Source organism: Eucalyptus grandis, chromosome 10, assembly GCF_016545825.1.
Source record: "Eucalyptus grandis isolate ANBG69807.140 chromosome 10, ASM1654582v1, whole genome shotgun sequence".
In the NCBI taxonomy this organism is placed as follows: Eukaryota; Viridiplantae; Streptophyta; class Magnoliopsida; order Myrtales; family Myrtaceae; genus Eucalyptus; species Eucalyptus grandis.
Genome location: NC_052621.1, coordinates 2897189 through 2918097, shown reverse-complemented (window position 1 = coordinate 2918097; position 20909 = coordinate 2897189). Strand labels below are relative to the sequence as shown.

General features: G+C 39.5%; 1 protein-coding gene, 1 long non-coding RNA gene and 1 pseudogene across 14 annotated transcripts; 2 read left to right on the top strand and 1 right to left on the bottom strand.

Moving 5' to 3' along the window:
* The first annotated feature begins 162 nt into the window (after positions 1–162).
* LOC104421092 (tRNA pseudouridine(38/39) synthase) lies at positions 163–7133 on the top strand. 13 transcript variants are annotated; one of them, XM_039303907.1, is made up of 13 exons: positions 163–812; positions 1023–1082; positions 1367–1463; positions 1944–2016; positions 2475–2520; positions 2892–3002; positions 3929–4013; positions 4485–4585; positions 4756–4815; positions 4935–5077; positions 5293–5410; positions 6473–6529; positions 6640–7133. In XM_039303907.1, the coding sequence occupies exons 1-8, from the start codon at positions 738–740 to the stop codon at positions 4571–4573; spliced, it is 636 nt and encodes a 211-aa protein (XP_039159841.1). In that variant the 5' UTR covers positions 163–737; the 3' UTR covers positions 4574–4585; positions 4756–4815; positions 4935–5077; positions 5293–5410; positions 6473–6529; positions 6640–7133. The 13 variants fall into 13 exon arrangements, with proteins under 13 accessions (XP_039159841.1, XP_039159838.1, XP_039159840.1 ...); XM_039303904.1 differs by having other exon boundaries at positions 5293–6164; XM_039303906.1 differs by having other exon boundaries at positions 5293–6349.
* Positions 7134–9894: 2761 nt separating this feature from the next.
* Positions 9895–11801, bottom strand: LOC104421091. The gene is made up of 4 exons (XR_005547124.1): positions 11573–11801; positions 11334–11448; positions 10306–10646; positions 9895–9988 (listed from the first exon to the last, which is right to left on the bottom strand). It is a non-coding gene; the product is annotated as an uncharacterized LOC104421091 (long non-coding RNA).
* Positions 11802–17268: 5467 nt separating this feature from the next.
* On the top strand, positions 17269–19298 carry LOC108955534 (annotated as a pseudogene).
* The last annotated feature ends 1611 nt before the right edge of the window (positions 19299–20909 follow it).

Below are 20909 nucleotides of genomic sequence, written 5' to 3'. Positions count from 1 at the left end.
TGCCTATGAGATCAATTAGAGATTGATTATATACAATCTTGCTGAAGCGAAGTCTCTTGACCCCAAGAAAAACTTAATGTCAAAAGGAACGACACACTCCCTATATCAAACGAAACAACGCACATGACCAGCTTACATGCAGTCAAAGCCATGAGTTTCACGGGGAACAGTCAGCCAGGTATTAGCTATTGGCGGGTTCTCTCTCCTCACTTGAACGCGTAGAGCCTTCCTCTGTTTGCATCCCACCTCTCTCCGCCTCCCAAAAGCCTCGCTGATCATCTGCCTCTGGCATCTCGGTCTCGTTCCCGAGCGGCACCAGGCTCCCCGCCGCTGACCGGCCGCTGTCCCTGACACTCTGTCCTCGTCGCCGTCATCGACTTTCCAGCCGCGGCTCCAGAAATCGCCCGCTGCCGGCTGGCCTCTCGAGCTTCTTTGTCTTCTACTCCTTATTCGGTCCTGATTTCGGGCTCGAGTACGTAGCCAAGGATTTTGAAGCAGAAGAGGGTTTGCGAGGCTAGACATACTGGTGGCGGTGCTAAGTTTTGGGGTTTCGGCGACGCCGAGACGGCCGCGAGGGATATTGTGGTGGAGGAGAGAGAGGCGTATGGGTACCGTGAGACCTCTCTTTCTCCTTTGCCTTTTGTTTTTTTTCTTCTCTTTTCTATCGCCTCTGTCTCGCCGGAGTAAGAGCGCGGAGCAGAACGTCGAGCGCAGCGGGGCGAAGCGGGAGAGAGGCAATGTCTACTTCACCCGATGCAGATTCAGTCGACGCCCTTCGCTCCCAGATCCATTCTCTCCAGACGACAATCAACGTACTCCTTTCTCTCTCTCTAGCGCGCGCGCCATTGGAAACGCTTCTTCCTCCTTTCTTTTCTATTTAAAATTCGATTGCGATTTCCTTGAAGCTGTAACTCGATCGAGCGGTGCGTACGCGCACGTGTGTGTGGGAGTTTCGATTGCCTGTACGAGCTGCCGCGTGCTAACTCTGTCGGTTTCGCGACTTGGCCCCCATTGCATTTCAGGAGCTGGAGAAGCAGAACGCCGACCTTCCTTCTCGACTCTCTGGATGTTGCTGTCAAAAGGTGAGCCATTTCGATTCTCCCTCTTCACTTTTCGAGAGGATTTCACTGTCTTTACGACTTCTCGAATGAATCTCGATATCTTTGTAGCAGCCCGAAGCCGGTTTCGGTGTTGGGTCGAGCGCGCGTTTGAGTTGGGCATGCATCGTTTGTCGGTGGTTTGAGTGAATGCATGCATCTTTTGGTTGGCGCTTCTTTGTTATTGGCCATGCATATAGGGGATCAACGAAATTCAATGTTCCGTGCTGAATGCGATGTACTTGAGCTTATTGCTTCATTTTGTGCAGATGGAAGACAAGATTGGATGTGTCGTAGAGGGAGGCGGAGTGGTCGATGGGAATGGCAAATCAATGAAGCTGGACAAGAAGACTAGGAAGAAAAAAGGTGCTACTGGTCAAACTTTTTGAGCTCCAATTGCATGTTTAATCTGAACCACCGAGATCTTGTATGTTTGTTGCTCTTCAAGTTCCAGTCGAGGGTTTTTCAGTGACTTGTGAGGTCAGTCTGTTTTCAGGAACGGGAGGAACGGTTTAAGTTCAAAAGTCAAACAATAATTAAGTGGCCTTCTTGCAAATTTTGAGAGGTTACAGGATACCATTGTGCTGAAGTTTCGTGGAGTTGCGTAGCGGGCTGTGTTAGTTGTGACTCCAAACAGTCTAAAGAAAAACAAGTGACCCTAAGCGCTAAAACTAGACATAATCAAAGCATCAATATTGTTGTGCAAATGGTTTTTAATACTAAGTTTTATAGGGTTCAAGTTAGTAATTTCTTACAACCCTGTTTCCATAGAGATGAGCATGCTGTTCGGCTAAAGTTCTTTCAATGTGCAGCTTTTAGTGAATGTTGTGATACCTCCTGCTGCAGATTTCAAAACAGGAATTCTCGAATGCCATCCAAGGCGATATGTTGCTCTAAGATTGATGTATTTTGGGCAAAGGTACAGATTGTAGCCATTGTACTGTTTGTCATACAATGCAACTGTTGCATCATAAAACGATTTTAATCTGGTGTAGTATATTATCTTTCCCTTTGTCTTGATTTTGTCTGTTCTTAAGAGGCAGCATGGAATATAAAATACTCTAGAAATTGTGAAAGTTTAGCTGTTATTAATAATTTGAGGATATTTCTGCTATGGAAGCATTCATGTTCTAAAAAAAAAATGAAATGCTAGGGTGTCACTGCATAAATCTCTTAAGTTGTAGAATCTGTCACAAGTAAATGTGTAGTGGATGTGATTCGTGAAATATGTGACTAATCTTCTGTCACACCACATGGCAAGTCTGACTAATTTCCTAGACATATGAAATTCTGAATGTGTTGTGCCTTTGGCCATTGAATGTACTGTGGCTTTTCTTTGGCACAATGAAATCGCTTCACTTTTGCTTTATTTTACAGGTTTTATGGTTTTGCCTCTGAAGCACAATTGGATCCAACTGTTGAGGTCCGGTCCTACATTCCATCTTCTCCCCAAAATTTTCATTCATTTCAGCATTGGGCCTAATGGAAAATATGTGCTATAAAAGAGGGTTCTACTTCTTCATAAGATATTAAATTTATGTTTTCAGTAAGGACACCTATCTTTCGGTACGCTAGTAGATCAGTTTGTACCATGCAAGCAAAGTCACTGAGTTTCTGCTTATTATCAAAGATACATGGAAGAGTTCTTTAATATTGTGCAATGCGAATGTTTAAATCATGGATGCTATCGATTTAAAATCAGCAGACGTTCCATTTTGGCATTTTTGACATTCTTGGCAGACACCTAATTCATTTCGATCTGAATCCCATCATACTGATTTTGGTGTTATGCAGTCTGAAATTTTTAAAGCTCTTGAGAAGACTAAGCTTTTAGTTGGTGACAAGAAAAAGTCACAGTACTCAAGATGTGGCAGAACAGACAAAGGAGTTTCATCTTTTGGACAAGTAAGTTAAAAAACTGCTACTCCGCTTCTAAGTTTCTTGATGGATTGGTAGATTGTTATTTTGTTCACAGACGCTAGATTGGGTTTCATCTTTGGCTCACTATTCCGTTGCAATCACCATTTCCTTGCAGAGAGAATTTGGGTCTTTGTTTCAACCTGTATTAAATGTTGAGCATTTTCTTGCAAAAACACGTGTCAACTTATATTTAGTAGACGAGCACACTCTCAGTTGTATTTTGCAATTTTTGATTATTTCTTAAACTTGGAAAAACAGATGACAAGGCTACTCAGAAACATGTTTAAGGGCTTCTGGAAAAAGATGGTTAACTGTTGCGTGTGTACTACTTAGTACTTTTAACTACTAAAATGCAATTGTGGAAGTATGGGCACAAGGGGCAATTATCACAGTTTTTCCTTATAACAACCATATATTTCCATCCTCGTGATAGATGTGATTACTGTGAATATTCATGATGATGTTCCTTTCGCAAGAGCTTTTGTTGATTATAATCTTACTGTATAAGAATCGGTTAGGAGCAATATGTGAAGCTTGATTTTCTCAAGGAATTTGAGATTGGGTGTTAATTAGATCATAGAATATTGTAATTGGAGTGCAAGTTCTGAAGTGAATTTTTGTTAGAGAAGCAATGATGTGAATTGGAGATAAGAAAGTACCAAAGAGCGAGAGTTCTGATAGCTGGGATTCGCTTTGCATGATGATTGAAATGTTGATAGAGATACCACCACAAGATACAGGAAGGTTTTATGACGTGGACAGGTGTCTAGTATCAATTGTCATTTTACCTAGGATAATTATGTTTGCAGTAGGCTCTTTCTTTTATGATTCATGTTGTTGTTCTATTATCTCCTGTTTGCTTCTTTTCTTAGGTGCATCATGAGTAGGCTATGGTTTGCTTTCTGATGCAGGTCATTTCCCTGTTTCTACGATCAAACCTGCAACCTAAGAACACAGATGATGCAAACAATTGGGGACTTTCTATAGATAGAGATGGTATGTTGTTTGAGTGACTGATCTTTAATTGTTTTGAGCTCTATTTTATTGCTATGAGTCTTTAAATTGCTTTTGAATGATGAAGTTTGAACTTCACTGGAAATTTGTGACTCAATTCAATTGCTACAGACCCATTAAAGAGAAAAGATTAATTGTTAAAAATCGGTGTATTTTGTGCAAGGCTGATGTCCAAGCTGGAAATAAACTGCTGGTACGGTAATAAAGCATCCATTAAATATACATATTCCTATACATACGTGTACACATCACACTGCTTTCCTAATCAAAAGTGGCTTATTTCAGACTAAGTGGTTAGCATTTCCAAGTTAGCAGGGTATTCTGCAGGAAAGTGCATATATGTTGGGATTATGCAGTCATTACTGTTTCTTACTTTATTTGATTTGCTGCAACAAATTATTTATGATGAAAAATTATCATTTAATATGATGCTTACTTTCATTTATATGTCAGTCTTAGATGTGGAAATTGATTATGTGAGTGTTGAATCAAGTCTTACCCAAAGATATCCGAGTAACTGGCTGGTGTCCTGTTCCAATTGATTTTAGTGCAAGGTTGTTTTCCTTCTCATGGTGTACTTTATTTAGATTCGATATGATGGGATTCTGTTGATGAAATGCATTAGAGATGCCTCCAATTTGTTGATTTTATAATGTTAATGATTGCGGAAACGTAGGTGGGGTTTGCCTTTTCACATGATTCTGTCTTCCTCAATATCTTGCAGGTTTAGCTGTATGAGCAGGAGTACAAATATTTCTTTTGGAGAGATAATTTGGATATTAGGGTATCTCTTCATTTTATAGTTTATGACTATTTCATTTCATAAACTACTTTATGCTGATTTTGAACAAAAAATTTGATATTATGACTATTTCATTTCATTTGATAGAAGTCCTTTCTCAGTTTTTATGCTAGGCAATGGAGAGTGCAGGCCAAAAGTTTGTTGGGGATCATGATTTCAGAAATTTTTGTAAGATGGATGCATTTAATGTCCACAACTACAAGCGTCATATAACATCCTTTGAACTCTCTTCTTGTGATAAGAGGTTGGTTCTGGTAGATGTTTTTTTGAGATCTTTATAAGTTAGAAGATGCAAAGATGCATCTATATTTTTTGTTGGTATGATGAAAGAGAAATCAAAAGGCAAAAAAAGGGCCTTTTCATTTTGGCCAGTTTCTCTCATGTACAAGTTATTATATTAATAAGACCAATCTAGTTTGCAGTGTCTTTTCTGATTTTAATGAACTTCCTTTTATGCAGGTTGGAAAGTAATGAACTGTGGTGTTTCAAAATTAAGGGCAGTGCATTTTTGTGGCACCAAGTTCGTTGCATGGTTGCTGTGATGTTTATGGTTGGCCAAGGTCTTGAATCTCCTGATGTACGTAATATAAGATACTTTGCCATTCTCTGTCTTGGTTACCATAAGTTGAACGTAGGAAATGGGTGAGAGATTGTTTGATATCTATTAGTTAATGCAACAAAATGCACGGGGCTACCAATATTGGACAAGACATTATGGAGAAAAGGCTTTATATGAGATGACACTGTGCGATCTGCATAACCATATGGTGACACAAACTAATCCAATTTTAGTGAGCCAGTTGTTTGGCATGTGGAAAATAAAGATGTAATGTTCAAATGCTTTGCTAACACTAATTGGCATGAGCAAGAAACATGCTATTAAAAATTGAAGGCTCTGGAAAAAGGAATGCAAAATGCATCAGAGAAAAATTCTCAATGTTCTGATGGATTCAATAGTCCAGATGGTCAAGCTGCTCTCGGAATTGGTGCTAGTAAAGAGAGAGCTAAGAAGAGAAACCTTGTGCAGAAAAATGACATTCAGAAGAAACGCATGGTTGACAATGGAAAGCAAATTATTGCTACTTCTAAGAGCAGGTTCTAAGAGCAGGAATGATGATGGCAAGCAAATTATTGCTGCTTCTAAGAGCAGGAATGATGATGGCAAGCAAATTATTGCAACTTTTAAGAGACGTGGATCGAAGAAGAAAGCTGCAATACCTGAAATAGGTAATTCACAATTAAGAAAGAGAACAATTGTAAACAAGGGTTCACGGTTTGCCATGGAAGAAAATGGAGCAAAAGAAGGTTCAAATGGTCCAAATAAACAGAAGGTAGATACTTTTACATTGGCCTTTTCATTACTGACATATTACGCATAGGCATATATAAGATACTTCCTGGCATTCGGCTGGAATTTTAATGGTAAAGCTGGAGGAAGAGTCGAAAACTGTAAAACTTGGTTGACAACATTTCATCTTTCTTCTATTGAGGTTGAAAGACGTTGTGATTTGAGCAGGTTCGTCAATGTAGACCTGCTGTGTATAAAGATCACTTACCAGGTTTAGTTCAAATGCTTTACTGTTGTTCCTTTTCAAGTGCTGAACGTATTCTCCTCTATTTTTATCCTCTAATTTTGCAGGAGGAGCCCCATATCCATTGCAGCAGTTGCTCTCTAATGAGAAGAAGTCTCCCCAAGGTTTTAGTTTCTCCAATCCTGTTCAATTTGAACAACTAAAGACATATTGGTGCATATGTAAATGGCATTTGAAACAGTGCATGCATATAAATAACCGAATGTTTGTGCAGATATATCACTTGCTACTAGAATCACCGAGGGGATGATTAGGAACTCCTCCAAGGATCTGTATCCTCACATTTCAAAGATAAATACCGAGCTAGTATGGCAAGGAAGAGGATCTAAAGAATTTCTGCAGCTTTTGAGTGTGTGTAGATATACAATCAAAATCGACATTAGTTAACTTTGAGTTAGTTTTGGAAATCAAAACAATCTTGAATTTTTAATTCTTGTTATAAAGAATATGGTGGTTCTCAATTCTCACTCTTTGTATTGTTGGAAGATATCTTGAAAACTGTGTTATTCAAACTTCGAAATGCTATGTTCGAGTTCTTTTTGGCCCTTGACTACAGAGTACCAGTGTCATACAAAATACACTACTTCGATTTTGCAAAATAATGTGGGCAAGAAGACGTAGCATTGTTCAACTTTGATGAGATGTTGGTTTAATAAGTTATAAGTTCGTTCACTTTGGTCCTTTAAGCTCTCAATTCATGTGGTTAAATCTCATTAGTAGTCTCCATACCCGTCCTTTCCTTTGATTTGTCATTATAGTAAAACTCAATTTCACTGGGTACGTTTCTGTGCTTGAAGAGATAAAACTCTACACGTTGCAATCTCAAAGTCCTGATTTCGATTAATATGAATTTATAAGAAATGATGCACAAATAGGTAAACTATATGCGCGTTTCCCCTTTGTCCTCCTGAAAGCTTGGCGGAGTTTTAACAATGGTTTTTCATGGTTGCTAGTACTGCTCACTATGCAAAAAATTCATCACACTACAACCATAAAATGAACCCTTATTGACACAGAAAATTTGTGATGTTTTCATGATATAATATATATGATACAAGCTTTTAGTCTCATGCAGAAGAACCTTCTAAAAGCTTGGGGAGATAGAACAAGGCAAGAGAAGATAAGAAAGGTAAATGCACCAGTTGACTTGATCTAAGGGTGATGTATCGGATAAAGCCACTCAGCAACCTCACTCTGGTTAAACACGTGCACTGACTCATCTTTATGCTAATCTAGCACTTGCAACATTTGAGAGTAAGACAAATGTCATTGACTAACACTATAATCTTATTTTCTATAACAAAAGCTTTACATAGAGGTATCCTAATTTGGCTAATCGTCCCTATCTTTGCGGTTTCATTGCTCACCGTCACTGGTCAAAGTCTACAAGAAAAGAATTTATGCCACCATCTGCAAAGCACTCTAACGCTTCAAGTCCCATGGAAAAATTCCATAGATTGTTCGATGGGCCCTGAATTCCATAATATAGGAAAACACCACCTTTTTAAGTTAAGACTCATCCATTAACAACCTTCTAAGGACACTCGTGGATAGTATGTGCCAATCCAAGGTGCCCAAAGCGCATACTAACTTTATGAAGGTTTACTCGATCCCTTCTATCTTGTCACAGTGATATGAACCAAATCTAGGTAAGATCAGGACAAGAAATCAGAAAAGCCAGATAACACCCTTGGACATATCTAGGACTTGGAAGTGCCGATATTGTAGACGAAAGCCATTTGAAACAAAGCCCAACGGTCTGAACATCTTACACGCTTCATTTGGCTTACTGTACCTCAGCATAGGTAATGAGAAAACAAGCAAGAAATCACAACCAGATAAACTTGCTTGCATAATCTGATTTTATGTGCAGAGCAACATATTCTCTTCTCACCTAGTGGAAGAGCCTCTGGAACAGGGAAGGGTCAGACTCTGCAATGTCCATGTTAAGGATACTCATGGGTCTTGTCCGCGATGCACTTCTGCCTTGCTCTATATGCTGATTCAGGGACTGCACAGTTCCTAATAGCAAAGTTGTATTTGTTTTATATAGTAGTCGCATACTTTGCCAGATTTAACTTGGTCTCGTAGAGAGCAGTTAATTATTAAGTTTCCTCTGTGTTTACAGAGAAATCAGATTCTGTGAGCGTATTGCAGGTGCCACAGATGAAAGCCATTCAAACAAAATCCATAAAGTCCACTGATGCTTTAATCTTTATTTTGGTTATTATCCTTTATCGGTGCATGTACCAAAACGACTTGCATAAATCACAACCAGAAACATTTCTGCAAACAAATCACAAAAAGATGAAATTTCTTTGTGCAATTTGATACTTTCCCTAACTGGCAATACAAGGAAACAAGAAACAAGTAGAGGCTTTACCAAGTTTGGCTCTAAAAGTGTGAAAGGTAGGAGCTGAGTCAACGGTTTATATAGGTAGGCATATGCTCAGGTCAACAAGTGGCACATACTACTCACAGTATGTTCTGAAAATGTTGAAACATAAATGAGGGTAGCTAGTTAATCTTAGAGAAAGGAATTTTATAATAATTCCAGAAGATCTCGGAATCAATCACACAATCACCGAATGAATGGAGACAGCCTGTGAATTTGAATGTGACCCTTTGGAGAGCATCAAGCAATTGTGATGGAGAGATTTAAAGAATGCTAACAACCAGAAGAACCATGCATCAAGGTCATGCGAAACTGCCTTGAACTCATATATCGATGTGACTTGGAGAGCATAACAGAGGGACTAGCCAGAACTCAAGACCCAATACAATATCCAGATAATCTATGAATATATGAAAAAAGATGCATGAAAGCCCAATGTCAAACCGACCAAAACAATACCTGCATCATTTTAATATAGTAATCGAGACAAGTTCAATAGATATTAATGAATAACAAATCACGAAATGGTAAAACATACAACAGTGAGATGAAAAGAATAGTTTTAGAATTATCAATTCCAAGTAAAGAGAAAAGCCATTACCAGGTATGTTTAACATTACTTTTTTGAACAAGTACTTCATTAGAACTGCACACAGGAATCCTACTTGCGTATTCCATAAAGTCTGAGCTGCCTGACAGTCATCTGGTATTGATCAGCTTCTTGACAGCTCCCTTCAAGATCCCATCCGCACCAAAGTTGAGATTTGCTGGGATGAACAGCAGGTGAAAGGAGAGATTCACGTGTCCTGATTGATGAAGGTTTTCTGTTCTTGCTTCTCCTTCAATCAAGACCTCACTGTCCGTGTCAAGTTCACAACTAAATGCGGCAGCATAAAAGCAAAATTCAAAGGATGTGTCATTACCTTCAGATCACCATATGAATTGAAAGTCTCGAGAATGAAGAAATAACACCATACAAGAAAAAGAAATTATCTTTCTGGATTCCTCACTCTGGCGAATATTAGTTGTTATCATGACTTTGTTGAGTACCTATTAAGTTGGGTATTAGGTACGTACTGGATATTTTCTTGCCCCTGGCAGAGACACCCGTCACAGGTAAGAGTCTTGGGACTCTCTGCAAGGTCCACTTTAGCAGATCCTATCGGCCCTATAAATAGTTAGGAGAATGATTGCTTTCAAAATGAGCAGAAGTGAGAATTTAAGACAATCAAATCTATAACATATCACATTAACACGTCATTAATGTTCATGCAATATATCTGCTGCCAATGACATGCTTGATTTGTAATGTTTCAAAAGCTAACAGATAAAGAACTAGCCAAGAAATCAAATTAACATATCACATAACTGTCAATGTGCTATACGCAATCTATACAACTTAACCGAAGGAAAACCAATTTTCGGCTGCAAAAGAGAAATGATCCAACCAAATTATGCATGAGCATAAAGTGTTATTGCAATAACCTCTGGTCTGAGGAGAGAGATACTCCGGTTGTCCATAAATATGATGTTATTGCCATGAATTTCTCTCTGAAACGTCAGATGGGGTGCTGGTCGGTAGGAAAAATAGGCTCAGTATGGAAGATTGGCTGGCCTTCCTCGGTGCAAGTGCATTACTTGCACCACCATCATCTGGGACCCGGCTAGCTGACTGGGACAATATTGTAGCAATTTCTCAGCAGTTCTTTGCTCTGCAGACTTGTGGGAGGCCTCTCTGCTTTGAGGTATTGCTTTAGAGCGCGTCCAGCAGGTGTATACTCCCGTTCTAGCTCTTGCTCTGGCACCCGTTCCTCTTCGTCACCACTCTGCTTTATGTTTCAAAGGTAAACCAACAAATAATGAAATTATGGGGCTATATAAGTGCAAGTCAATGCATGAAAACCTCAGCACCATTGAGATCAGGAACAAATTTGATTTTATTGCTCATAAATTTTCTAATGGATCAAATAGCTTAATATACTTAGTGAAAAACTCAAAATACAGACCAGCATCCTACCTTCGAGAATGCAATTCAAGCTAAAAGCAACATTAGGACAAGATGAAGAGAAAAAATATATCTTTCGACAGGAATTTGAAAGCAAACTCGTGCATGCACAAAAGTTAAGGAGGAAAATAAGCAGTATGTTCAATGCATGAGTCCTCCTTACAAGTGTTTGCAACTGAACTTTCCTTCATTAGTGGAATAATAACAAATTAAAAAAGGAAAGACATTTGCAACTTCATAATTCAAATTTCAACTCCCAGGACCATAATAAATAAAGAACAATGACAAAGGGATTTATTTAATTGCCCTTTCCATCAAAGGAGCATGATTAAAAGTGGATCCATGAAGTTGCTCTTCAGCACAACAGAGAGTTTCTTCAGCATATCAAAGAAATAACCATTAGATCACCATCATAATCCCTTGGTCAATATTTAACACCATCGGGTGCACTCTTATTATAAAGTTTCCAGCCCTAACAACATAAGAGAAAGTAATTCAGATAAAATACCTCGTTGGCCATTTCACTTGGATGTGCTGCCTATGCTTCTCTGTAAGAAACAGCTTTTCTGACATGCTTTCCCCAACCAAGAGCTGCTTCCTCCTCACTTTGATATTTCTCCCATCTACAAAACACAAGTGATCATAAAAAGCATTTGAGAGCAAGAATCTTGAAAGATGGAGGCCCACATTTTCTCCTTACTTATAGTTACAAAACATTCATTTTGATAAAGGATTTATTCCTCCTACCAAAGAAAAGGAGAGAGAATCTGGCAATGCAGCAGGGTTGTTCTTCACCTAGAAAAGAAACGAGTTATTTTTGCTGCATAGGACTACAAGAGGCAAGAACCATCCTTTGATCAGTATTAGTAGAGAAGCCACTCTAACAGCTATGGAAAACTACTGATACTGCTTATGTTGTAAATTCTTTTTTTGTGTGTGTGTTTTCGTTTTTTTGTTTTTTTTGTTTTTTTTGTTTTTTTGTTTTTTTTGTTTTTTGTACCGAGGGGGAATGATAGGGACTGCACAAGGTATTATGGCTTTTGGTCACTAAGGTGCGCATGACAAGATTTCTATAATAGAAATTGATTTTTGACTAGAAATTGATTTCTCAATTTCTATTTCAGAAATTGAAAAGCTTCTGATTTCTTTTTTAAATATATTTTTGGAATAGAAATCTATTCCAAAATTAAAAATCAAATTGTATTATCAAACGGGTTTCTGTTCCAAACTTGTTTCAGGAAATAGAGAAACAGAGAAATAGAGAAGTATAAATTTTATCATGTGCGCCCTAAAAGTTATTATATGCTTCATTTTAGAAGTAAAATTATCCAAGAATCCAAACATCTAGGATTTAAGGTTCAGCTTACTATTAAATTCTCAAAATGAGCTAGTCACTTTCAAGGTAGAAGTTATGTCTTCTACCAACTTCATTTCTTTAAAGTCTAAGCTAAAGCCAAAAACTCAAACCCACAGCTAAAACCAGAAAGGCAAACTGAAACTCACAGCCACCCCAAACAGGCCTTGACATTTTGTGATTATTTGACAAAAGTAGTATAATAATAAGTTACTTGCCAAAGGATTTACAATCTAGGAAGCACATACAGTGTGGACAAGCTAAGTTAATCTACAGTCCCTACGTCAATGTTTCTGTGGATCTTCTGACACAATATACAAGTTAGCAATATCTTGGACAAGAAAACATCTTTAATTCCCAGAATTACATGGGACTGTATCCTTAAAGAGAATTTTATTTGCTGCCAGATTTAATACTGCAAGCAGAGAAAGGAATTACAATCTAGGAATGCAAGCAATGTGGATATGTTATCAGTCCCTAAATGAACATTCATCCATAGCTTGTAACTTTACTTAAATTTGATGCGCAAAATCTAAAATTTACTAGCGCTTTTCAAATTCCGAATCAAAAGACGAAGATCGCGCATAAGTGAATCAAGCATCATATACACTTGCTCCAGATAATGGAGGAGAAATGTAAGCAAATATGACGGCAAACCGATTCAAAAGAAAAGAAAAAAAACACAGGGAACTACAGCCTCTCTTACCGCACGGAGAGCAACAACAACCGGAATTACAGAACTAACCTTATTGTGGACCACGTCGGTAGCGAAATTGCAGACGATGTGGAGCGTGCTCTCAATCTTCGCCTTCAGGAACCAAGTCGGTGCGAGCTCCGAATTCCTCAACCAGTAGTGCCCGACCATGCGGCCCTCGTCGAGGTTGGTGATTGTGCCCTTCTCCAACTCCTCTATCACCTCGAACGCGGCCTGGAACCAGGGCTCCATCTCCTCCACAAACTTGTCCGTGAACCCGATATGGCTCACGTTCAGGAAAAGCCCTAGCTGTTGGTGCTGGTACAACCAGTCCATGTACCTTCCCACAGCGAGCGGGAATCCTTCTCCAGCCCGTGCCTCTCCTTCTTTGCCGCGCCGTCCGTGCTGCCCAGGTCCGCTGAGATCTCCTCTGCGACGGAGCGGGCCAGCATCAGGGACAGCTCGCTGGGGAACGAGACTGAGGCCATCTCCCTTCGGCCGGAGGCCGACGGCTTCGCGGCGGAGGCCGGCGGCGTCTTCGGCCTGAGGGACGGGGATGTTAAATTGCTAAAGGGAGGAGAGATGAGGCTGAAACTTCATCTTACGTACAGAGCAACCAAGTCTTTTACAAAAGACAAAATACATAATGTAAAATACATCATAACTACCCATGTTCTCCATAAAGCACTTGCCCCACTAACACCTAAAAACTAGGATAACCAACACACATGACTCCACTAACTCTAGTAACTGAAAAACTAAATCAACAACATGTGAAAAAGGAAATAACTGTTATATTAACAATCCCTCCCTTAAATTGATGTTTGCTAACATTTAGTTTAAAGCCTTGACTTTTTTCACCGTGCAAACACCTAGTAACCTTCTAAGCTTCACAAATGACTCCATCTTGAGGGCCTTGGTGAATATATCAGCAACTTGATCTTCACTCCTGCAGTAGATTAGATCAATTGTTCCATCATTGCTAAGATCTCTCAAGAAATAAAACTTCACATCAATGTGCTTGCTTCTTCCATGTAACACTGGATTCTTGGAGAGTTTTATTGCTAAGTTATTGTCACAAAAATTTTTAGTAGGTCCCGGTTGCTTGAATTGTAGCTCCTCAAGAATTCTCCTTAGCCAAATAGCTTGACAAGCACTAGCTGTTGCAGCAACAAATTCAGCTTCGTACTTGACAATGTGACAATTGGTTGCTTCTTGGATGACCACGAAATAGCACTGTTCCAAACATAAAAGCATAACCCGAAGTGCTCCTCCTATCATCTTGATCTCCTGCATAGTCACTGTTCCTCCAAGTACCCATGCAAGAATGCCGATTTGACATCTAGTTGGAAAATAGGCCAAGAATTTTGTGCCGCCAATACAACCACCAATCTGATCGTGTCATGTCTCGCAACTGGAGAAAAAACCTTTGTATAGTCGATCCCATATTGCTGCTTGTATCCCTTGGCTACCAAACGTGCTTTGTATTTGTCAACTTCACCATTTTCTTTCAGTTTTGTTTTAAAGACCCACTTCACACCAATGGTTTTTTGTCCATCCGGAAGATCGGATAACTCCCAAGTATCATTTCTTTCAATGGAATTAATTTCATCATCCATCGCTTTTCGCAATTTTTCTTCTTTGACAGCACTCTCAAAAGTTGTAGGGTCATAGTATGAAAATAAGGCAAAGTGAGTAATTGAATCTCTAATTCCAGTTACCTCATAATCTTCCATCCAAGCAGGCTTTCTTCTAACCCGACGAAGAGATTGGGCTTCTTCTTCATTGATTTCAGCACATGTTGGTGAAATTTCAGTAGCTGTAGAAGTTGTATTTGATGAATTTTGGGGTATATAAGGTGCTGAAATTTGCTCCTGTTCAGCATCATTGTCATAAAGAACTTGGGTAGGCTGCTGCCTATTCCAATCCCAAGTGTTCTCTTCATCAAAAACAACATCCCTGCTAGTCACAATCTTCTTTGTTAGTGGATTGAATAATTTATATGCTTTGGATGCTTCACTTACACCAAGAAAAACACATTTTTCAGCTTTGTCATCAAGTTTCTTCCTTTTCACATCCGGGACATGGGCATATGCGATGCATCCAAAAATTCTGAAGTGATCTACATCCGGTCTTCTCCCACTCCAAGCCTCTTCAGGTGTCATATTCTGAACAGCAAAAGTTGGACTTCTATTCAAAACATGAATACTCCAATTTACTGCTTCTGGCCAGAAAGTCTTTGAAACTCTTCCTCTTGCCAATAAACTTCTCACAATATTGAGAATTGTTCTATTTTTCCTCTCAGATACACCATTCTGCTGTGGTGTATATGCAGCAGTAAGCTCTTTTCGAATGCCATATTCTGCACAAAAAACTTCAAATTCTTTTGAGCAATATTCACCACCACGATCTGTTTGAAGAGTCTTAATGGTCTTTCCTGCTTCATTTTCAACACGAGTTTTGAAGCTTTTAAATGTGGAGAAAGCTTCGATTTTTCCTGTAAAAAATAAACCCAAGTTTTTCTGGAAAATCATCAATGAAGGTAATTAAGTATCTTTTACCTCCATTAGAAGATGGATTTATGGGACCGCAAATGTCCGAATGCACCAGCTGCAAAACATCCTTTGCTCTCAATGACTTTTCTTTTGAAAATTGAGAACGATGCTGTTTGCTAACAACACATTCTTCACAGACTTGGGAAGGAACAGTAATTTGAGGAAGACCCGTCACCATGTTTTTATGTTGGAGGGTCTTCAATCCACCAAAACTCAAGTGACCATAGCGAAAATGCCAAAGCCATGACGGATCTTTCTTTTCAGCCATCAAACAAGACTGAATATTTTCAATCTTTAATGGAAATAATCTATTTGAATTCATAGGAACAACTGCAATAGCACCTCTAACGGAATCATAAATTTCACAGACACCCCTCTGAATGGTGATTACATAACCATTTTCTTGTAATTGGCCAGCACTCAACATATTACTTTTCAAGTCAGAACATACAACACATTAGAGATCGTTTCCACAAAACCATTCTTGGTTCTTATCTTAATATCTCCCTTTTCCATCACTTTCACAGTAGAATGATCCCCAAAACTCACAGTGGAATGAAAATCTTCATTTAGATGAAAAAAAGAAGACTTATTTCCACTCATGTGGTTACTGCAGCCTGTATCCACATACCAAATATCTGACTCGCGCTTCTTTTCATCTTGAACAGCCATCAACAATGTTTCTGCTTATTTTTTTTCAACAAAATTTGAACTCTCTGCCTTTTCTTTATTATTAGGCAGCCTAGTATAACATTCAGATGCATAATGACCAAATTTATGACATCTAAAACACTCTACCTTGGCTTTGTTAGGATCCCGTCCTCTGCCTTTGCCTTGAAATTGGTCATTATTGGCTTTGAAATTCCTGCCAACATCTCTATTTCCTCGATCTCCCCTTCCTCTACCTCTACCTCTACCCCTTCCTCTGAAATTGTTGGAATGAGTATTGGTAGAAGCCTTCAACGCTTGCTCCTCTACTGTTGAACTTCTGTTCATGGACCAATAAGGAGCTTTGCAATTCATCAAGAGATAGCGCATCTATGTCTTTCGACTCTTCAATTGAGAAGACAACATAATTAAACTTTGACGTCAAGGAATGCAAAATCTTCTCCACAATGGTAACGTCGTCCATCTTCTCGCCATGGAATCGCATCTTGTTGCCGATCTCCATTGTTCGCACAATAACTAGTGACATATTCTCCATATTTCATCGCTAATGTTTCAAAATCTTTTCTCAAGGCTTGAAGCTGTGCACGCTTCACTCTAACATAGCCTTGATATTTTTTCTTCATAGAATCCCATATATCCTTAGAAGTTTCTTTGCAAAGAATAGTCTCCAAGATGGAACGATCGATAGCCTGAAAAAAATAATTTTTTGCCTTCAGGTCCTTCAACTTTCGAGCTTCCAATTATGCTTTTTGGGGATCTGTCAAAGCCATGCCTGCTGGTGGCTCTTGAATTCCAGATTTGACAACCAACCAATACTCCTTTGATCGTAAAAAATTCTCCATCAGCATACTGCAATGGTCATAGTGACCATCAAAGCGTGGAATTGTTGGTTGAACAAAATTGTCGGTGACCATTGGAAATATTGCACTGCAATTCTCTCACGAAAGTTTTTTTTTTTTTTTTTTTTTAACTCTCACGTTTCTCTCAAGCTCTGATACCACTGTTAAATTGCTAAAGGGAGGAGAGATGAGGCTGAAACTTCATCTTACGTACAGAACAACAAAGTCTTTTACAAAAGACAAAATACAAACGTAAAACACATCATAACTACCCATGTTCTCCATAAAGCACTTGCCCCACTAACACCTAAAAACTAGGATAACCAACACACATGACTCCACTAACTCTAGTAACTGAAAAACTAAATCAACAACATGTGAAAAAGGAAATAACTATTATATTAACAGGGGAGGACAAGAAGATGCCAGAGATAGAGGATGCCATCGGCGGTGGTGGCACGGAGTCGAAGCTGATAACGAGTTCGTCATCAGATGGGTGAAACATCTGGCTTCTTGATCCAAGCATGTGATGGATATCTGAACTTTTGTTCTACTGCAGAGCACACTTCAGCGGATAAGACTGGCCAATAAAAATCTCTCTCTAAAGAATCTTCAACGAGGAGTGGAAACAAGAGAAGATGTATGGTGAGGTGTTGTAACTGTTGTTCAGGAAAAAGGCGGAAGCTTGAGATTCTTCTGAAAAGATCCACTTTTGAGCCCGAAGAATTTGAGTTGTACAGACGATATCAGTTGAAAGTGCACAAGGACAATCCAGACCATGCCACAGGCAGTGTGTACAGGAGTTTTTTGGTTGACACACCATTGATTTTTGTTCCCTCGACCGGTGATGGTTCAGTTCCTCCCTGCGGTTTTGGGTCTTTCCATCAGTCATATGTTATTGATGGCCGATTAGTTGCAGTTGGTGTGGTGGATATCCTTCCTAAATGCTTGTCGAGTATATATTTATTTTGGGAACCTGACTTTGCCTTTTTATCTTTGGGAAAATATTCGGCTTTGCAAGAAATATCTTGGGTGAAGGAGAATCAAGTTCACTGCCCCAGTCTTCAGTATTATTACCTTGGCTATTACACTCATTCATGCAGCAAGATGAGATATAAAGCAGCATATTAGCCATCTGAGCTTCTATGTCCCCTCCGTTACCAGTACGTCCCTCTTGCACTCTCCTTCTTCTTCGGATGAAACTTTATTTCTCGAGGGTATTCCAAATTGCGAGGAAGTGAACTTTTAAATTCATCATCCCTCCTAGTTCAACTACTTCACACTTAATAGTCATTTTGTGAGCTCTGTTATTCTTTTACATGTGCAATAAGTACCTGTGCATATTGTCAAAGTTAATGTGCAAGCTAGTTAATGCAAATCTCAGGTGGGTTCCCTTCAACGTTGCAAAGCCTCTGCTAGATAGAAGTAAGTATGTTGTCCTGTCAGATTATAAAGACGAAGATGAAAAGCCATTGCTGCCTCCGGTTTCTGATCATGTCAGTGAACAATGAACATCAGCATGAGGAAAGTGAGCACAAGGACTCAAATGATCGTTTAGTTGGAGATGAAGAAATGTTTGACCTTGATGAGGAAGATTCTGATGTTGAATCAGAAAGTGAAAGCTCTAACGTAGAACTCTCTGAAACGGAGGATAGGGAAATTGGTAATACGCTGATAGGATTAGGGGGGTCTCGCCTGAGATACAAGGTATGAAAAGTTCATTGGCAACTCTAAATCTCCTTTCTTATTGGTTGGGAAGCTCCTTTTGCGTCTGTTATTTGACGTTTCACTGTGGAATGTCATTTTGAGTTCCCACTGGCTTTTTGGTTAATATAGAGAGGAGAAGCCAATGGGTTATTGTGTGGACAGTTCTTCAGCTAGTGCCTTGCTTTTCTCTAATTCATGCCACCAATTATTTAGTTGATTTTACCCCTTGCAGAATAAGACTTAGTGTTTTTTTTTTTTCTTTTAATTAACTGATGGAACTTACATAATTACATAATCTACTTGGTGTCTTGAACAGAGATCCGTCTTGTGAGTTGCCTGTTTACACACTTGATAACACCAAATGACTCACTGGTCTATGTCTTCTATGAAGGATCTGCGAGGGCCCCTTGGTCTTGTTCGGTGGAGACGCCTGGAAGCCCAAGTGCAGAGGTACGTGAGAGTGGTCGGTTGAGAGTTGTCTGAGCGAATGGTCTATTCACCTGAGGAGGAGGAGGAGGAAGACGATGACACCGGCGGCTTCACCTTCCGGGGATGGCTTTTTTCTCGGAGCAGGCGCCGGCCGCCCCTCCAGTGTACGCCGCGGCCAGGGAGTTCTCGACGGAGGAGGCAGACAGTCCGGTTTTGCCGCCTCTGATGGAGATGCAGCCTGAGGAAGGATTTTCTCTGAGATAGTGGAGGAGGTGAGTCTCGCGGTGTTGCAGAGTTTTGAGTCTCAGTTTTTGTTCTACGGATCATTCTGTCTGGGGAGAGATATCTTGTGGTCACATCAGTGTGGTGGTTTGAAGAGCTTCGTGCTCTGATGAGAAGTGTAGTGTAATGATTAGGTTAAAGGGCAGTACTGATGATTCTCGCGCAATGAAAGTGATGCTCTAATCGCTGAGTCAAGTCAGGGAAAATAGACTTCTAGAAAGAGAAAGCCGCACTTTTGAGTGAATTGAGTGAGTCGAGGGAATTTTTTTTGGCTCTTAGTGCATCTTAGTACTGTTATCATGTAGGACCACTTCAGATGACCTCGTCGTGGTGCTAATTCTGTGCGAAAAATCATTCTCTTTGCAATGCTTCAGGGATTGAATTCGCAAGTTGGGGATTGGAAGGGATCTGGAACAATTGGGACGAGAGAAACCCTCAACGCTGATACCCACCTAATGACTAGCAGCAGCCTTAGAATTCTCTCACTTCTCGAAAATCCTGTTTACTTTGTCTGATTGTCCTGGGGTTCGCAGAATCTCAAATTCCCATCTGCTTATGAATTTTCACGACCTTCACAACTGAGTCCATGCGATCTTATCTAGATTTTCAAGAGTGATTTTGCTTACCCAATATAATTTTTTTTTTTTGGTGGGGTTGGGGGGGAGATCACGTGCATTTCGTCGTAGCTCCTATAGAAAAAGCCTTAGCACGCAATAACATAAAAATGCCGTGGTGAATGAAATTAATTCTTGCTTGATCTAATATTAACAAACTTGGGCGATTGTAGAAGCCCTCAAGAGGAGAGGGATGGGGATTGAGGGGAGGGGGAACATTGAAATCAAAGCCAATGACTGCTTATTGATCGAAGGACCAAACCACCATGAAACAACGAGTGGATTGCTTTAATAGCTTTGAAAGTATGATTATTGCATAGCTTCAAAGTTTTTAAAGGATGATAGTGGATATCAGAAATCCAGGACTTCCAATATAATATTACCCAATGATTAGGTACGAATTTAACTACCTATGGTTCAGTTCTGTACATAGACTTTACTAATGAAATGATAAAAGGTCTTGCTTTACTTGTAAATCCCTTCGGTGCTGGTGATTGTTAACCTTGATCAAAGCAAAATTCCTGCTTTTGTTGGCACTATGTACTTTTTTTTTTCCCTTGATGTCATATATTATAAGACTGTTGTCATTAAAAATTCGTTGCAATGCAAGGACACAGTGCAGTTCGATTGGAAGAGAGAGAAGATGGAGAAAGAGCTATTGAACCAAATAATTGATGAAGCAGATGAGTATAAAATTGAGTTCTACAGGAAAAAGGACGATAACATGTGAGAACAACAAGACAACCAACAGGGGAAAGGTGAAGGCGAGCCCTTCCAATCTACAATTGCAAACTTAATTCATGATATTTATCTTTTGTTCATACTTGAAAATTTTTTTGGTGATTGTTTCGGTAACAATTTTCCCGCGGCCGGGGGGGGTTCCATGATTCCGTTTTATCACATGAGTGCATTAAATTGTACTCGTTTAATTCATGGAAGTT